At 43.3% G+C, this 14,987-nt stretch overlaps 1 protein-coding gene across 1 annotated transcript in view; it reads left to right on the top strand.

The window, feature by feature from the left end:
• Positions 1 to 561: 561 nt before the first annotated feature.
• CADM4 (cell adhesion molecule 4) overlaps positions 562 to 14,987 on the top strand; it is a 338,959-nt gene continuing 324,533 nt past the window's right edge. Inside the window, exon 1 of the mRNA XM_073570668.1 lies at positions 562 to 736. Within this exon, the coding sequence (XP_073426769.1) occupies positions 664 to 736 (73 nt within the window). The 5' untranslated portion in view covers positions 562 to 663. The remainder of the gene's footprint in view (positions 737 to 14,987) is intronic.

Below are 14,987 nucleotides of genomic sequence, written 5' to 3'. Positions count from 1 at the left end.
ATGAAAATCATGGCGACATGTCCAATTTTGATCCGAGGGTCGAACCAAACTCAGCGAGGACGGTCGATGTGTCTGTGGGAAAAAATTGGTCATGTCGTGCCTGTTTTGCAAAATCACAGCGTAAAAAAAAATAATCGCTTTTTTTAATACTCCTAGCAGGGCATGCATAGAGGGGCTCTAAATCAGGCACCGATCCCTACGGAGGGAGCGTGTCACGCAGCTCCTGCCATAGAACCCAACTGATACAATTCGTTTACTTATTTTATAAACTTTTGTTTATTTTTCTTCTATCGTAACGATAAACATTTACTTTTTATCCATTTAAACTCCTAAACTTTCCATCCTCTTTGTCTTGGTCGCGCTTGATGGTCGCACGTCTGACAATGTAACCCTTCTGTATCACAGTTGCAATAAAAAAAAGGACAAAATGAGTTTCCTGGTTGCACAAGGGGTTAAGCCCCTGCCCTCCCTCCTGACACCCGCATGGGACTAGTAAACAGTCACCTCCCTTTCTGCATAGAGAAGACTCGGCTCCCACTGCTATAGGCTTCTCTCTCGGGGGCTCCTCCCTCGCCTTTGCATCTCATTAGCATACATTAGTGGCAGGGCAGGTGCAGAGGGAGGCAGAGAGAAGACAGCAGCATAGGAAGGCACTTGTACACCATGGCTCCTGGACACACACTATTACATGGCTGCGTTCTCCTGGGGATCGTCCTGCTCAGCACTGCGGGGACAGGTAGGAGTTCGCTGATATTGGGCGAACATGCAACACGCACCGGCGAAGAAGGATTGCTTGGCGTGCAGGGGCTTAAACCCCCCTCTATGTGTCATGTCCCCTTTTTTTTTTTTTTTTGATGTGCTTCTAATTAACCTGAGTGTGATAGCTTCCCCCAACCCCCTGGCATGCGAGGAGTTAACGAGCGAGGTCGCCACTTCTGCTCTGAGGTCTTTTCGGAAAGGTAACCCGTAGGACGCTTTCTTTGCAGAGAGACGATCGCTGTTTTCGATGCAGACGGCATGAAACAAAGAGATGTGTGTTTAAAGGGCAGAATGGTTTGCGGAACGCTGTTCCCTGTCCTCCTCCTTTTTTTTTCCTGTTCGATCATCCCCACCACCCCCTAATGTGCATGTGTGATGGATGCTGCAGGGAGGAAAGGGTTAACCCTTGTGGTCCAGAGGAGCCAGGCTCCGCGCTCTCTCGTACCCGTGTCATCCCCTTTTATTTTTCGGCTCGGTTCTCCGGTGCCCATGCCAGCAGGAGAGATTCCACCCAATTGTCCGCATTGTCCATTCAGGAGGGCTGGCAGCGGTACCCTCAGCGCTGGGATTACACACGATCCCGTCTCCATTCATGCCGCCTGTGTGATTGTGTCACTCCAGACTGCGGATGACTCTATGTAATGTGTCAGAGGAGCAGAGATTAATGGCCGAGGGGGGAGCCTGACCCCTGACCCAAAGCTGCTGTGGATACCAGGACACTACAACTCCCAGGAGGCAGCTGGAGCATGCTGAGACTTACAGTCCTCCAGCAATTTAGGATGGCCACTTTTTGTTGCACACGTCATCCCCTTACTTTCCGCTTATAGTCTATGGAGCATTTTTGGTGTTTTTTATTCTAAACTATGAGGTCGATCCGCATTCATTGTATGAACTTGTCAATATTACTGTCTGTAAGGAGAAAGATGACGAATGAATCATAATGCAGGGGTTAATGTAATATTATGGTCCTGTAACTAATACATGATCATAGGAAGCTAAAAATAAAATATTTCACTTTATTTTATTTGGTGTGTTTTATATATTTTTATTTGTGTATTTTGACTTATTTTTTCAGTAATATTTTTCTCTGTATTTTTATTCTATTTTTTTGCTTTATTTCCTTTTTTATATTCTGATTTTGTTTTTTCTTTATTAGCATTTATTTTTTATGGGGTGCTATTTTGTTTAGTGTTTCCTGTTATGCCTCTTTACCTTGTATATTTTGATTATTTTGTGTATGTATGTAAATATATATATATATATATATATATATATATATATATTTTTTTATTTTTTTTTTATTTTTTTTTTGGTTCTATATTTTGATATTATTACTGTTATTAAATGTGTATTTTATATATTTTGCTCTATTTTATTATATATTTTGTTTTTTCTATATTTTTATATATACTTTGCATTTTTATTATGTAGTGTGTATGTTTGTTGTTTTTCTAATTCTTATATATTATGATTATATTCTGAGTAATTACACATCCCCATCAGTCCACCATACATTCCCTTGGGTTTTGCCGCTCTACGTTGCAGCGCCTTATCGCACGAGTACCTACATTAATCATTGGAAATCTGGTGGCTCAAGCACCTGACATAGCTGAGCCGTGTGGCCTGTTTGTCAATGATAATGTGCCCCTGTGGTTATTAGGACAGCCTTGCGCTTCCTCCTTGGTCTTGTTGAGTGCTGTCCAGCCTTCAGTAGGGGGCAGTGCGGTTAGTGAGGTCCTGGACTCCTCCATGTACCGCAGGGACCTTGTGGGATTAATAACAAAATCTTGGAATTTTGCAAACACATTTGTGCTATGGATCTATACGAGGAGGTAAGGGGACTCTATCTGCGCCAAAAGATTATCTCTCATGGGTGTCCCTCTAAGCCTTCTGGTAAGGCCGGGGTGACACTTGCGTGCGAGAAACTCTCCCATCAATACCCGGCACTGCTGTGGGCACTTGGACCGGAGTGTGCTGCTGCATGTATTTCTATGCGGTCTCGAGTGCCGGCGGCAGTACCGGGTGTTGATGAGAGTTTCTCGCATTGTACTCACAAGTATGACCCCGGCCGTAATGGCTCCATATGGGGCTGTTGGTATGAATGGGCTCTATACTGTAAGTACGAAGCTCTTCGCCCTTTATGAATGGTTCCCAGAAAGCGAGGCGGCTGCCAAAATGTTATAACTCCCTGCGCAATGAGCAGTTACTGTAGTTGGAGATGATGGGTATGAGTGCCTGGAAAGTCGCCCGTATCTCACTGCTGAGCTTGGATTAGGTTAGTATGTAAAGGGGGATGGGAAATGTGGTGGTCTCTGCATGCGTGGAATGCACGTTTCCCATTGACGTATCTGTAAATACTTGTATAAATATCACATTCTAATATGGAGATGAGCGGCGCCACATGGAGGCCACTTATCACGTCTGCGGAAGCGGTCAGTCATAGGTGACTTTCATTGGTAGTGCCTTCTCTTCCAACTAAGTTAAACAAAAAGTTTCTTCATCAGCTGCAGTTTGCTATACTGGCTTATGTGTAGCTGCTGCGGAACTCTTAAGACGCTTGCAGCATGTTCGCGACTCTTTTGTTGGCCGCCGAGGAATGTTTGCGACTCTTTCCTCAGCTGCCGCAGAATGTTTGCGACCCTGTCCTCGGCCACCCCCAAATATTTGCGACCCTGTCCTCGGCCGCCGCCAAATGTTTGCGACCCTGTCCTCGGCCGCCCCCAAATATTTGCGACCGTGTCCTCGGCCGCCTCCAAATGTTTGCAACCCTCTCCTCAGAAGCCGTGGAATTTTCGCGACTCCCACCCCTGCTGCAGAATCTCTGTAGTATCATATTGGTACTATATCTTGGTATTATTTGGGCCCTACATGAGTGGATTGGGACGCATAGGGCTTGATCTAGTACCAGGGCCTTCCTCATCCTCAGTCTCACCCCCTACACAGGTCAGACCAGTGTCTCCCTCGCTCCAGGAGGCCTTCTCCTCCTCAGCTGCGGGTCTGTAGGTTCCACACCTGCTGACGTCACACCACTTGAGGTGAAAGGTAACGTCTTCAGAATTCAGATAATGCAGTAAGATGAGTCCATTTTAACCCTCGTCACAGCCGGACGTACGTATCAGGAGTGCACTCCCAATAATCCAGAAAATCTGCTAATTCAGAATATACCGTAATCTAGAATATCACATAACAAGAAAACCAGTTAGCACCGATTGCAGCAGATTTTGCCCTGACTTTCCATAAAAGGGGCAACAAACATGTTTTTTCTTTTAGACCGATTCCTAATGCATTAATGAAAAGCCGACACAATTCCCCGATTTCTGCTCCATTGGTAGAATATTGGCGCCATTTATTCCAGCCTGTGTACTGTCCTATGGAGAAGTGGAGCCAGACTGTCCTAAAACCGCAGTGGAGGAACGTGAAACACGTGGGTCCCAATGCAAAATCTCCAAGTCCCCAACTATAATGGGTGGTCTTCTCCTAAGGGGGATCTGGGTGCAACTGCAGCCCCTGTGCTCAGTACATTTATTATGGAATTGCTATTTATGCACTTTGTATTTTTGCATGTCCGCTGGCACGGAGTCACCTGTACACTCCTTGTAAATACCATTACTATTAGTTGTCACTTCCGGTATCCAGTACGTCGAGATTTGTAGCACAACCCCCAGCATTCCTATTAAGCAGAGCCGTACTGCCCCGACTCCTTTTTATTTATTTTTTTGGGGTTCCCCCCTTTCTTTAAAAGCCCTTGTAAGATTGACAGGATTGCAGATTTCAGAGGCCCCAAAGCAAAAAAACTATTGTGGGCCCGGATGCACCAAGGCAAGAACCACATCTTGCAGGACTGTGGCACTGCCGATCGTTGGGGTATGTGCATGAAGGTTTTTTGGCGGGACCCTCTTGGCGCAGATACGCTTAGAAAAAAAACATCAGAAAAATAGCTGAAAAAAATGTATTAAAAGACCCTTCCTTTTCACTTTTGTTTGGAAAAAAAAAAACACTTTTTGCTGGTCAGATGTTCAGGCTTTCGTAGGTTATTCTTGATAACCGCCTGGTGGGAGAAAAGAGTGCACCGTCACTTCTGAGAAGCGTCTCCTTTTGTAAACCTCTCCAAACTAGGCACTGTCTAATCAGAAGGCTGCAAGAAACGCTTTGGTGGGAAAAACTGCAAAAAATAAGTTTGGAAAAACTGCATCTAACCGCTGGAGCGCCTCTGTTTTTTTTGGGTCGTTTTTGCATTGCTCTGAATACGTTCACTATTTTTAACTTTTATTTGTAATTTCTTCAGGAGGGTCCCAGGCAGAATCCACCTGAAAAAGATGCCGTGTGCACATACAACCGCTTCAGTAAACTGAAAACTTTCCAAAAAGAAGCAGTTTCTACTAGAAAACTTGTTTTATTTTTGCCCGCGTCAGAAAAACTCCATGCGCACATATTTTTAGGGTACGTGCACACGGGTTTGATAAGCAGCTGACTGTCTAGAGTGAGGATTTTAAAAAAAATTACTTTTTTTTTTTTTTTTTTTTCTCAATTTTTCTTTATTTTGGAGCAAGTATTTGGAAGAGGGTGTTTTTTTTTTTTTTTTTTTTTTTTTGTTTTTTTTTTTTTGGACGTGCTTTTTGCAGCTGATTCAACAGTGCCAAGTTTGGATTCCATTAGGATCCACTAAAGAGAAGTTTGCACCAAGCGATTTTCAAAGTGGTGTGGGGGGTAAAAGTTCAAAAAAGACTTTGCAAGTGGAGATTTATTTTTTTTTCTTTCAACATTTTATGTCCACAACAGATTATAAAAAAAACCTAGTGAAGCGGAAAGAGCATGCTTTTCACTTCTTTGAAATGCGTTTTGATGGAATTTTTTCAAAACTTGAGGCTGCAAAAAAATGCTTGAGGGTGCATGCACATTGAGGGTTTTCTTTTCTTGCTACTTTTTATGCAGTGGAAATTGTTTGGGGAGCATTTGGAGAGTTTCTACTAAAAAAAAAAAAAAAACTCTGCGCACAAAACTTTTCCAAAACTTTGCACATAAAAAGAAAACTTCCATCAAAGAACATTTGTCAAAGCGGTTTCTGCTTGCAAAACTGGTCGTTTTTCAAAAACCTCCAAATGCTCAGAACTTTACAGTATAGGCATTGTGTATGAGATTTTACAAAGGGGAAAAAAATACGCTGCTGATTTCATCCCCATAATTTCACATTTCGAGGGTCATTGTGTCTCTTCCCACGGAGCATGCTCAGAGCACATAATTTAAAATGTAGTGCAGGCCTTATTAGCAATAAGAATTTCCCAGCATGCTCTGCTAATCGTTCTTGAAGGCCACTGTGCAAAATGTCATTTTTTTTTTTTCTTTTCTAATTTCCATCATCTTCGTTTTCTCCGCTCTGACATAGGGGGATGTTTTCTCTTCTCATCTAATGAGAATATTAATATGCAGTTTTGCCCTTGCATTGCCATCCTTATAAAATTATGAAAAGGTTTATGGTAATATCTAAAATGCGAGCAGAAAATACCGGTTAGAGGATTTATTAACATTAATCCCCGGCGTATGTTATAACCTGGCTCTTGGACCTTGCAGGTCAGGGTTTAGCTCTGTGGGAAGAAAAGGGAAATTAAAGGGAGTCCGTCACTTGCAACGTCTCCTTTTTTTTACTTCCGGACGTTTAGAAGATGGGGCTCCTTTTGTTTGACCTTCAATGTGTTTAAGATGTGAGCGAATCTGAGGAGCCAAGAGGTCCTACTTATAGACACTTCTTTATCCCTTCAACTCTTTCATGAAAATCAGGGTTAATCCATATACATGAATAAGAAGGCTCCGAGTGGGTGCGGCTTATTTATTTTAAGCTCCTCCCATGAAGAGCTGCATGATAAAAAAAAAAACTATGGAAATGGACAATTCATGGCGATTATTGTGTGTCTTAAAAGTGCTGACTAGGATCCTATTGGCAAGGGCACACATACATTTGCGGATGATATTTTCGGGGCAGTTTAGAGGGCGCAAGTGCGGATTGTAAAGGGTCAAATCCAAACTTTTTTTTTTTTTTTTTGATAGTCTGTATTAGTCTCCTTGAGAAAAAATGGCTTACTCCTTGGTGGATATTGTTTGAAGACCCTCTAAACTCTGCTTTGAAATTAAGTAAATCGCATTTTATATACCCGCCAATATGCAAAATAAAATTGTGCGCACTCCGTGCTTTCATTATATCAACAGCACGCACTTACATTGGGCCTAGCAATTACACGTTGTTCAGCTCGTCGACTTCAAAGGCTTTGGTTTAATACGGAATTCGGCTTACAGGACCCTCTGGCAAACAGAGGGAAGATGGCACATTACCACCACTCCGCTCTGAAAGCAAATATACCGCCAATTATATTGATATAATTACTATTCTACACTGGTAGAGTGATAACTGGGGCACAGGAGGGTGAGGGGCATTTTTCCAGTTGCGGATACTAAATTTGCCAACCGAGCAAAAACTATTTAAATTTTTCATTTTTTTTTTTTTTATGATCTTCGCCATCAGAGACGAGGGCTAGATGCAAAAATCTGCACCAGTGCTCCCAACTTCCATCTCTCCATCTTCTCCTCTCTCTCCCCCAGTATTTCTATCTTCTCTGTGATGCCTGACTCGGCTCAAATTAGCGAATGAAAGATGTTAAGGTTAAGCATGAAGAGGACACCACACAGGCGGCTCCTTCCCAATTCAGGATTTTTGTATGTGTGTGCATTTCCCTGTGAATATTCTTCTGTTCTTCCCCCTCTGAAGCTTTGGGCCGTCTTATCGTGGCCGGCAGATGCCTCCGGCGAAATTGCATTTCTACAAATCAATAGTTGAACTAGTTCCAGAGCCCAGGACACTACAACCCCCGCAGTGCCTGGCGGAGCAGCACGGGGTGATACACCTACCGCGGTCCAGCTATGCTTCCTTAGCTTGCCTTTATCTAATTGCATCTGCTGTGCTCTGCAGTACTGTTATTAAAGGGGAACGCCACCTAAAGTCTGAGACGACATTGGTGGCTGGAGGCCTCTGACCTAGGAATGCCCATGATTCTCCATATGAAAGGTCCACGACATTGTGAAGAGTGTACGAATATCTCTTCCATCCACTCTATAGAGTACCATGGCCCCATAAATTTAGAGGTAGATATGTCTGGATTTATGCTTTCAAAATCTGTTGCATGAGCAGCAAAGCTTCCAATACATGATCAAAACGCCAATGAAACTGGGCAGGTACACCCAGCTGCCCTGCGCATGCTTCATCGTGTGAAAGAAAGATTTTGTTAGGGCTAGTGACTATTTATTCTGCTCTCGGCTCTTTTGCTTCTCCTCTCGGCTCTTCTGCTTCTCTTCTGCTTCTCCTCTCGGCTCTTCTGCTTCTCTTCTGCTTCTCCTCTCGGCTCTTCTGCTTCTCCTCTCGGCTCTTCTGCTTCTCCTCTCGGCTCTTCTGCTTCTCCTCTCGGCTCTTCTGCTTCTCCTCTCGGCTCTTCTGCTTCTCCTCTCGGCTCTTCTGCTTCTCCTCTCGGCTCTTCTGCTTCTCCTCTCGGCTCTTCTGCTTCTCCTCTCGGCTCTTCTGCTTCTCCTCTCGGCTCTTCTGCTTTCTCCTCTCGGCTCTTCTGCTTCTCTTCTGCTTTCTCCTCTCGGCTCTTCTGCTTCTCTTCTGCTTTCTCCTCTCGGCTCTTCTGCTTCTCTTCTGCTTTCTCCTCTCGGCTCTTCTGCTTCTCCTCGTTCCCTTATTTTTTCTTTTTATTATTTAAGTGTGCTGGATCCATATTATCTTTTTTTTTTTTTTTTTTTTTCCAGCTTTCACAGTCCTTTTTGCAGTTGTCTCTCACCTACCCATTAAACAGTAGAATATGGACAGCACACGGATGACATCCAGGTGCAATGTTTTTTTTTTTTTTTTTTTGTTTATTTGCATTGGTGAGTTAGATATGAAACATGGATTAAAATAGGGCATGGCACCATTTTTACATTCTTGAGGGGAGTGGGTTAGCAAAAAAGGAGAAAAAAAAAAGGTTGTATTGGGTACATGATCTATTCATAAAATTAACTGATAGAACATGACGTACCAAAAACATCGATGTGTGCAAGCCTACTTTTAGGCTAAGGTCAGAGTGTCAGCATTGTGTGATCTGATTCTCTTGGATGATGGAACCGGAGCACACTGAGGAGAAGTTGGAGAACCAAGTTTCTCCATCGACTCCATTGTCTGAGTCTGGAAATTGGATGTTATTTGAGTGCAGTCCGATGACTTCCGTACATTCATTGATTTGCATGGCCCAGTGCGATCCGAATATCGGACTCGGATTTCTCAGACCGGCTCTTATCTTCAGAAAATATCTGACACGTGCGCAGCGACATAAAGTAGCATTGGTCTGACTGCAATCTGATGTTTTATCCGATCACACTCGGACCGGTAGTACGGTGGTGTGAGCGTTCCCTTAGAGATACTGATAAAGCCATCCGGTGGGGTGTGATTAGGCCTCAGTCATCGTGACTCTTTGGAACAGTCTCCACCTCCTTGACCTGAAATATCCCTGTAGCATACGGCATGCAACGACAGAAGCAAAATAGTTTGGAAGACAAGAAAAACAGGTTATACGTGGAAATTGCTGCCGTAAGATTCCATAATTTTGTATCCTATAAATGGGGGATAACTTTCAATCTCCTTTTAAACTTCCCTTAGATGTCAGTGGAGATCCCCTTTAAGGCTTCTTGGTGACATTTTAGTCTCTATCAGCTTCGTCTTCTCTTCCAATCCTCTTTTTTTCCATTGGCTTTCTCGTGCTTTGTGCAATATGTGCTCAATCTGGTGCTTTGCATGGCTTGTTATATTCCGGGCCTCCCTTGTGTACCGCATCCGCTTGCTGTGCAGCTGCTGAGCGTTGAGTCGTCGCGCGTCTCTTGGGTATTGCTGTTCATGGCTCTGCGGACCTCGTGCTCTGCGGTTCTGCTTCTCGTATGTGGCACCGATGCTTCATCCGGCTGCACTGCACAACTGTGTTTCTGAGCGTTTCACCTTGAGTTTCACTGCACTGCCCTTCTTCGTTGTATGGCGGTGCATCATCCTCGTCTACTGTGGATTATGTTTACCCGCTTGCAGAAACGCCTTCATTCTAGGCTAGATTTACCTTCATTTCAGCTTCTGAAGAAAACTTAATTTGCTTAACTCCCGTTGGATTTTTTTTCTGCTCCATCGCCCTAATCGCCTGCAACATAGACCTGGAAATAGGTTTGTCATATTTCATCCCGCTTCCTGTCTAATCATCTAATCAATCCCGGAATCTGCAAGGTCCTGGAGAAACCGGAGAAGTAGCTGCACTGCTTCCGAATTGGCCAGGTTGGACTTGGAGAAATCTATACATTGGTGTCCCAAGGGCAGCAGTTGCCAATAAAGTCGAAAGAAAACCCTGTTCATCCAAACCGTCCTATATGCATGCACGCTCAGTTTGGCTGAGCATGCATGTGTTTTCAACGTGAAAAGGCAAGTGGCAATAACACCTCTTGTGGTTGCTTCCTATGAGAAGATTGGGCCGCCTTTCGCCCACCATCATGTGGGGTGATATGATACACATATGCCTATGCTTCTCCATAAGATGGGAAAATACCAGAACAATGCAGAAATAATAAACTTAAAAAAGGTGAAGTCTGCATGCTGCAATCTAGTATTTAATTTTGTTATGCGGAACAGTTACAAATTCCTGGTCACTCTACTAATGTGCTGCATGATCCTGCATCCCGCAGCATACTATACTAATGTGCTGCAGGATCCTTCATCCAGCAGCATACTAAACTAATGTGCTGCAGGATCCTTCATCCAGCAGCATACTATACTAATGTGCTGCAGGATCCTGCATCCCGCAGCATACTATACTAATGTGCTGCAGGATACTATACTAATATGCTGCATCCCGCAGCATACTATACTAATGTGCTGCAGGATGCTGCATCCCGCAGCATACTATACGAATGTGCTGCAGGATGCTGCATCCCGCAGCATACTATACGAATGTGCTGCAGGATGCTGCATCCCGCAGCATACTATACGAATGTGCTGCAGGATCCTGCATCCCGCAGCATACTATACGAATGTGCTGCAGGATCCTGCATCCCGCAGCATACTATACTAATGTGCTGCAGGATCCTGCATCCCGCAGCATACTATACGAATGTGCTGCAGGATCCTGCATCCCGCAGCATACTATACGAATGTGCTGCAGGATCCTGCATCCCGCAGCATACTATACGAATGTGCTGCAGGATCCTGCATCCCGCAGCATACTATACGAATGTGCTGCAGGATCCTGCATCCCGCAGCATACTATACGAATGTGCTGCAGGATGCTGCATCCCGCAGCATACTATACGAATGTGCTGCAGGATCCTGCATCCCGCAGCATACTATACGAATGTGCTGCAGGATCCTGCATCCCGCAGCATACTATACGAATGTGCTGCAGGATCCTGCATCCCGCAGCATACTATACGAATGTGCTGCAGGATCCTGCATCCCGCAGCATACTATACGAATGTGCTGCAGGATGCTGCATCCCGCAGCATACTATACGAATGTGCTGCAGGATGCTGCATCCCGCAGCATACTATACGAATGTGCTGCAGGATGCTGCATCCCGCAGCATACTATACGAATGTGCTGCAGGATGCTGCATCCCGCAGCATACTATACGAATGTGCTGCAGGATGCTGCATCCCGCAGCATACTATACGAATGTGCTGCAGGATGCTGCATCCCGCAGCATACTATACGAATGTGCTGCAGGATGCTGCATCCTGCAGCACCTTTTTTAGTTGTAAGCACAACTGCTTTTTTTTGTTTTTTTTTTGTTTTGTTGTTGTCCTCTTTCAATGAATTCATTTTATTTAGTTAAATCTTCTCTGTTGCTTTGTTGCTGGAAAATCCACAGATGCATTAACCCTTAATGGCAACGTTCATGCGTTTAATGATGCTGCTTTTGCCGCAGATCCGCCTGCACTACATGATAAAACCGCAGCATAAATGTAAAAATCACACCATGGCGTCCATGTCCGCAGCGCATCTGACCCGTGTGAAGATATCCTTTTAAAAGATGGTTTTACTTACAGTCAAGTATTTCCCGATGTTTTACACAAAAAGTCGTTTTTTTGCCGAGCATTTGTCCGCTATACCTCCACACGTACGACTTTCTCATCATGAAATGGCTCCTGGATTCAATTAGAAAGTTCTTATTTTGCATTTTAATTAGTCCTGTTCAATAAATATTAACTTAAATATCCCCAGGAGCACAAAGTGATGGAAACAATTAAATCAGAACGTATCAAATTAATAGTAAGTATTTAAACTTTTTGAAAAAAGGAAGAAAAAGGGGCAGGAGGAACTGTTACCCAGGTCAATGAGGTCGACACGGGCACAAGTTTACCCCTAGAATGTATGTGATCATTTCCAGCTCTGTTTGTGTGTCAGTCTTTACCGTAGTTCTAGAATTCTGTTCCTAAATCAGGAAAATCAAGATGAGCAGTTCAGGTTTAGCTTCTTTCTATTTGATTCCACCAAAGGTGAGAACCACCAGTGGCTACAAATATTGTGTTTTTAAAGGGAGCCGTGCCATAGCTATTATCTGGGTGCCAGGTACCCTATTTCTCTTTGTCAACATGTCCACAAAGAGCACCTGGGCCACTGTATTTTTAACAATTCTTTTGATCTGATGGTAAGAAGGAACAAGCGATAAATCCCTTTAAAAACAGTGTGAATACCCCTTTAAAGAGGACCTGGCATTCGCCATAGACAGGTATGTTTTCATGACCTGGTATAAATGCTGCTGTTCTCCTGAATCCGACGATGTTTTTCTTTTGTTCCTGCGCCTCTCGGTTCTTAAGATATGGCCCCTTTTTCCTCGTATAGAAATCTAGTCTTGTTAGGCAAGTGGGTGTGGTCATTATGGAGTAGACCATTTATATGCAAGGAATAGAGGGCCATACCTCGGGATCGGAAAGGCGCAGGAGCAAAAGAAAAATATCGACGAACTCAGGAGAACAGCGGCATTTACATCAGGTAATGAAAACATGCTTTGACAGATCCTCTTTAAGAATGGTCACCCAGCTTTCCACAAACCCTGAATGGCCTATAGTAATATAATGCTGAATATTTTTCTCCTGCCCACACTTTTCCTATTATTCTACCCAAGTATTTCTTGTAGTTCTTTATTTTCGGCAATTCTATTCGTGAACCAGGTGGTTCAGGATGAACAGTTCTAAATGACTTTTTCCTGATAGGATAGTGCTACAGTAGGTAAATATTGTAAGAGACACAGAAGAAAAAGTGCACATATATTTATACCCGGCAGATTCTGTTTTTACCCAAACACAAGCTAATAATGTATCTCTGATTCTGATAGAAACATATTTTTAGTACGCAAATACAAAACAACCTGAAGGTATAGACGGAAATAGCGGAAATTAATCACAGAAGAAAACACACGAGAATCAGGAGACAGATATTATGAGCTTGCCATTTAAAGGAACACTCTGGATGGAAAGTACATTCTTTCCTAGTAAAGAGTCTAAGGGGCGGAGGATGACTCTTTGAATCGTGTGTCATGCTCCGCCCCGTCCAGTACTATACATCAGTTTGGAGTGTTTTCTGAAAGGGCATCTCCATTAATTGCTAAATATTGCTAGAATGTGTTGTATGTTGATTTCAGCAGGTCTGAACACCCATCTAAAGTGGATAGGAAGCACCTGACTCTCTGCCCATAATGGTTGGATCTCAACATGCCCTACGTGTTTGCTTTTTGGAGAGACACCTACCCTTGCCAGAGTTGTTTGTTAGTAGATTTTTCACTTTTCAGAACACATGCATGCTCCATCAAACTGAGCATACATATGTATGGAGGGGAGGTGCAGGAGCTTTATATTCACACAGGAGGCGGGAGACCCGCGGTAAGTTCAGGTATTGCAATCCGAGTATGAACCATGAAATACGGCGGTCTAAAAACTCAATTTTTGAATGGACGAGTTTGATCCATGACTCAGATCAAAATCAGACAAATCTCCGTAGGGGTGGAACGAAGGCGTTGTGTTGGGCGATCTGGGGCACTTTTAACTTTCTGTAGAAGTTTTGACATGTGAAAAAAAAAAAAAGTTTAAAATATATTTTGAGTGGAAACATTTTATTTAAAAAAAGACATAAATTTGTTTTATAGGGTGTTTTGTAAATGGAACATCAGGTACAGGAGATAATTCCTGCTGCGCATATTAATGCCATCTCTGCTACTGATGGTAATTTATCAAACAAATCCCCGTTTCAGAAGTGAAAAATGTAATTTACCTATTTAAGACTGATGAAAGATATTACGAGAACAGCGACTGCACAGCTGTTCAGCCTCGATAATTTGGGGGTTCTGGTATTCTCCTCCAATGCCTGCTACAAGTGGTCATCAGTAGCACTGGTCGTTTAGCTCTGGTCATAAGCAGTTATGGCTTTCTTAATTTTCCTTATTAGATTTTTCCACTTATTTGCCCTGACCCTTGGCAAGACTTGGGCTTCTCAACTAATGAATGACCACTTCTGTTTGCATTGTATGGGTTGACGCTTTGGGTGAACTGATATGAAGTCCTATTGTGACCAAAATACTTCAATTTAGTCTGGTTTCATACATCTCTAACCTTATAATTCTAAGTATAAAGCACTGTCTCCAGACCCAAACTCAATAGTCAGAAGACTGGTGGATGGTCCCAACATCATGTTCTCCGATGAGTCTCCTGACCCAATCTCAACAGATTCTTGTATTACTATGAGGCTGTTGAGTCTCATGTATGGATCTGAATCACCCCGGACATCATGAGTTTGGGTCAGAAGATTCGTTGGAGCACTTGATGTCCAGACCATCCATGAAGGCATCTGGTAGACCTCCAAAAATGTTACATAATCGATATACCCAAAAAGAAATGGTGAAGTTGACCAAATAAAGTGTAATCCAGATGGCACACATCCAACAGTAGCAGTTGGAGCAAATGATTTCAAGACAGTCCAAAAGTCTCCTGACCCAAACTCAACAGCCTCCTATATTCTAATGAGGCTGTCGAGTTTGATTCAGGAGACTCGTGGACGGACCGGACATCATATGCTCCAACCGTGAATGTCGGATATGTCATCTGGATTACACTTTATTTGGTCAATCCATTCTTTTTGGGTATATCAATTATGTAAAATTTTTGGAGGTTTACCAGATGCCTTCAGA

Source organism: Dendrobates tinctorius, unplaced genomic scaffold, assembly GCF_039654945.1.
Source record: "Dendrobates tinctorius isolate UK_male_01 unplaced genomic scaffold, ASM3965494v1 ptg000028l, whole genome shotgun sequence".
NCBI classification, from domain to species: Eukaryota; Metazoa; Chordata; class Amphibia; order Anura; family Dendrobatidae; genus Dendrobates; species Dendrobates tinctorius.
Note: the sequence above shows the minus strand (reverse complement) of the source record. Positions and strands in the feature narration are given on the sequence as shown.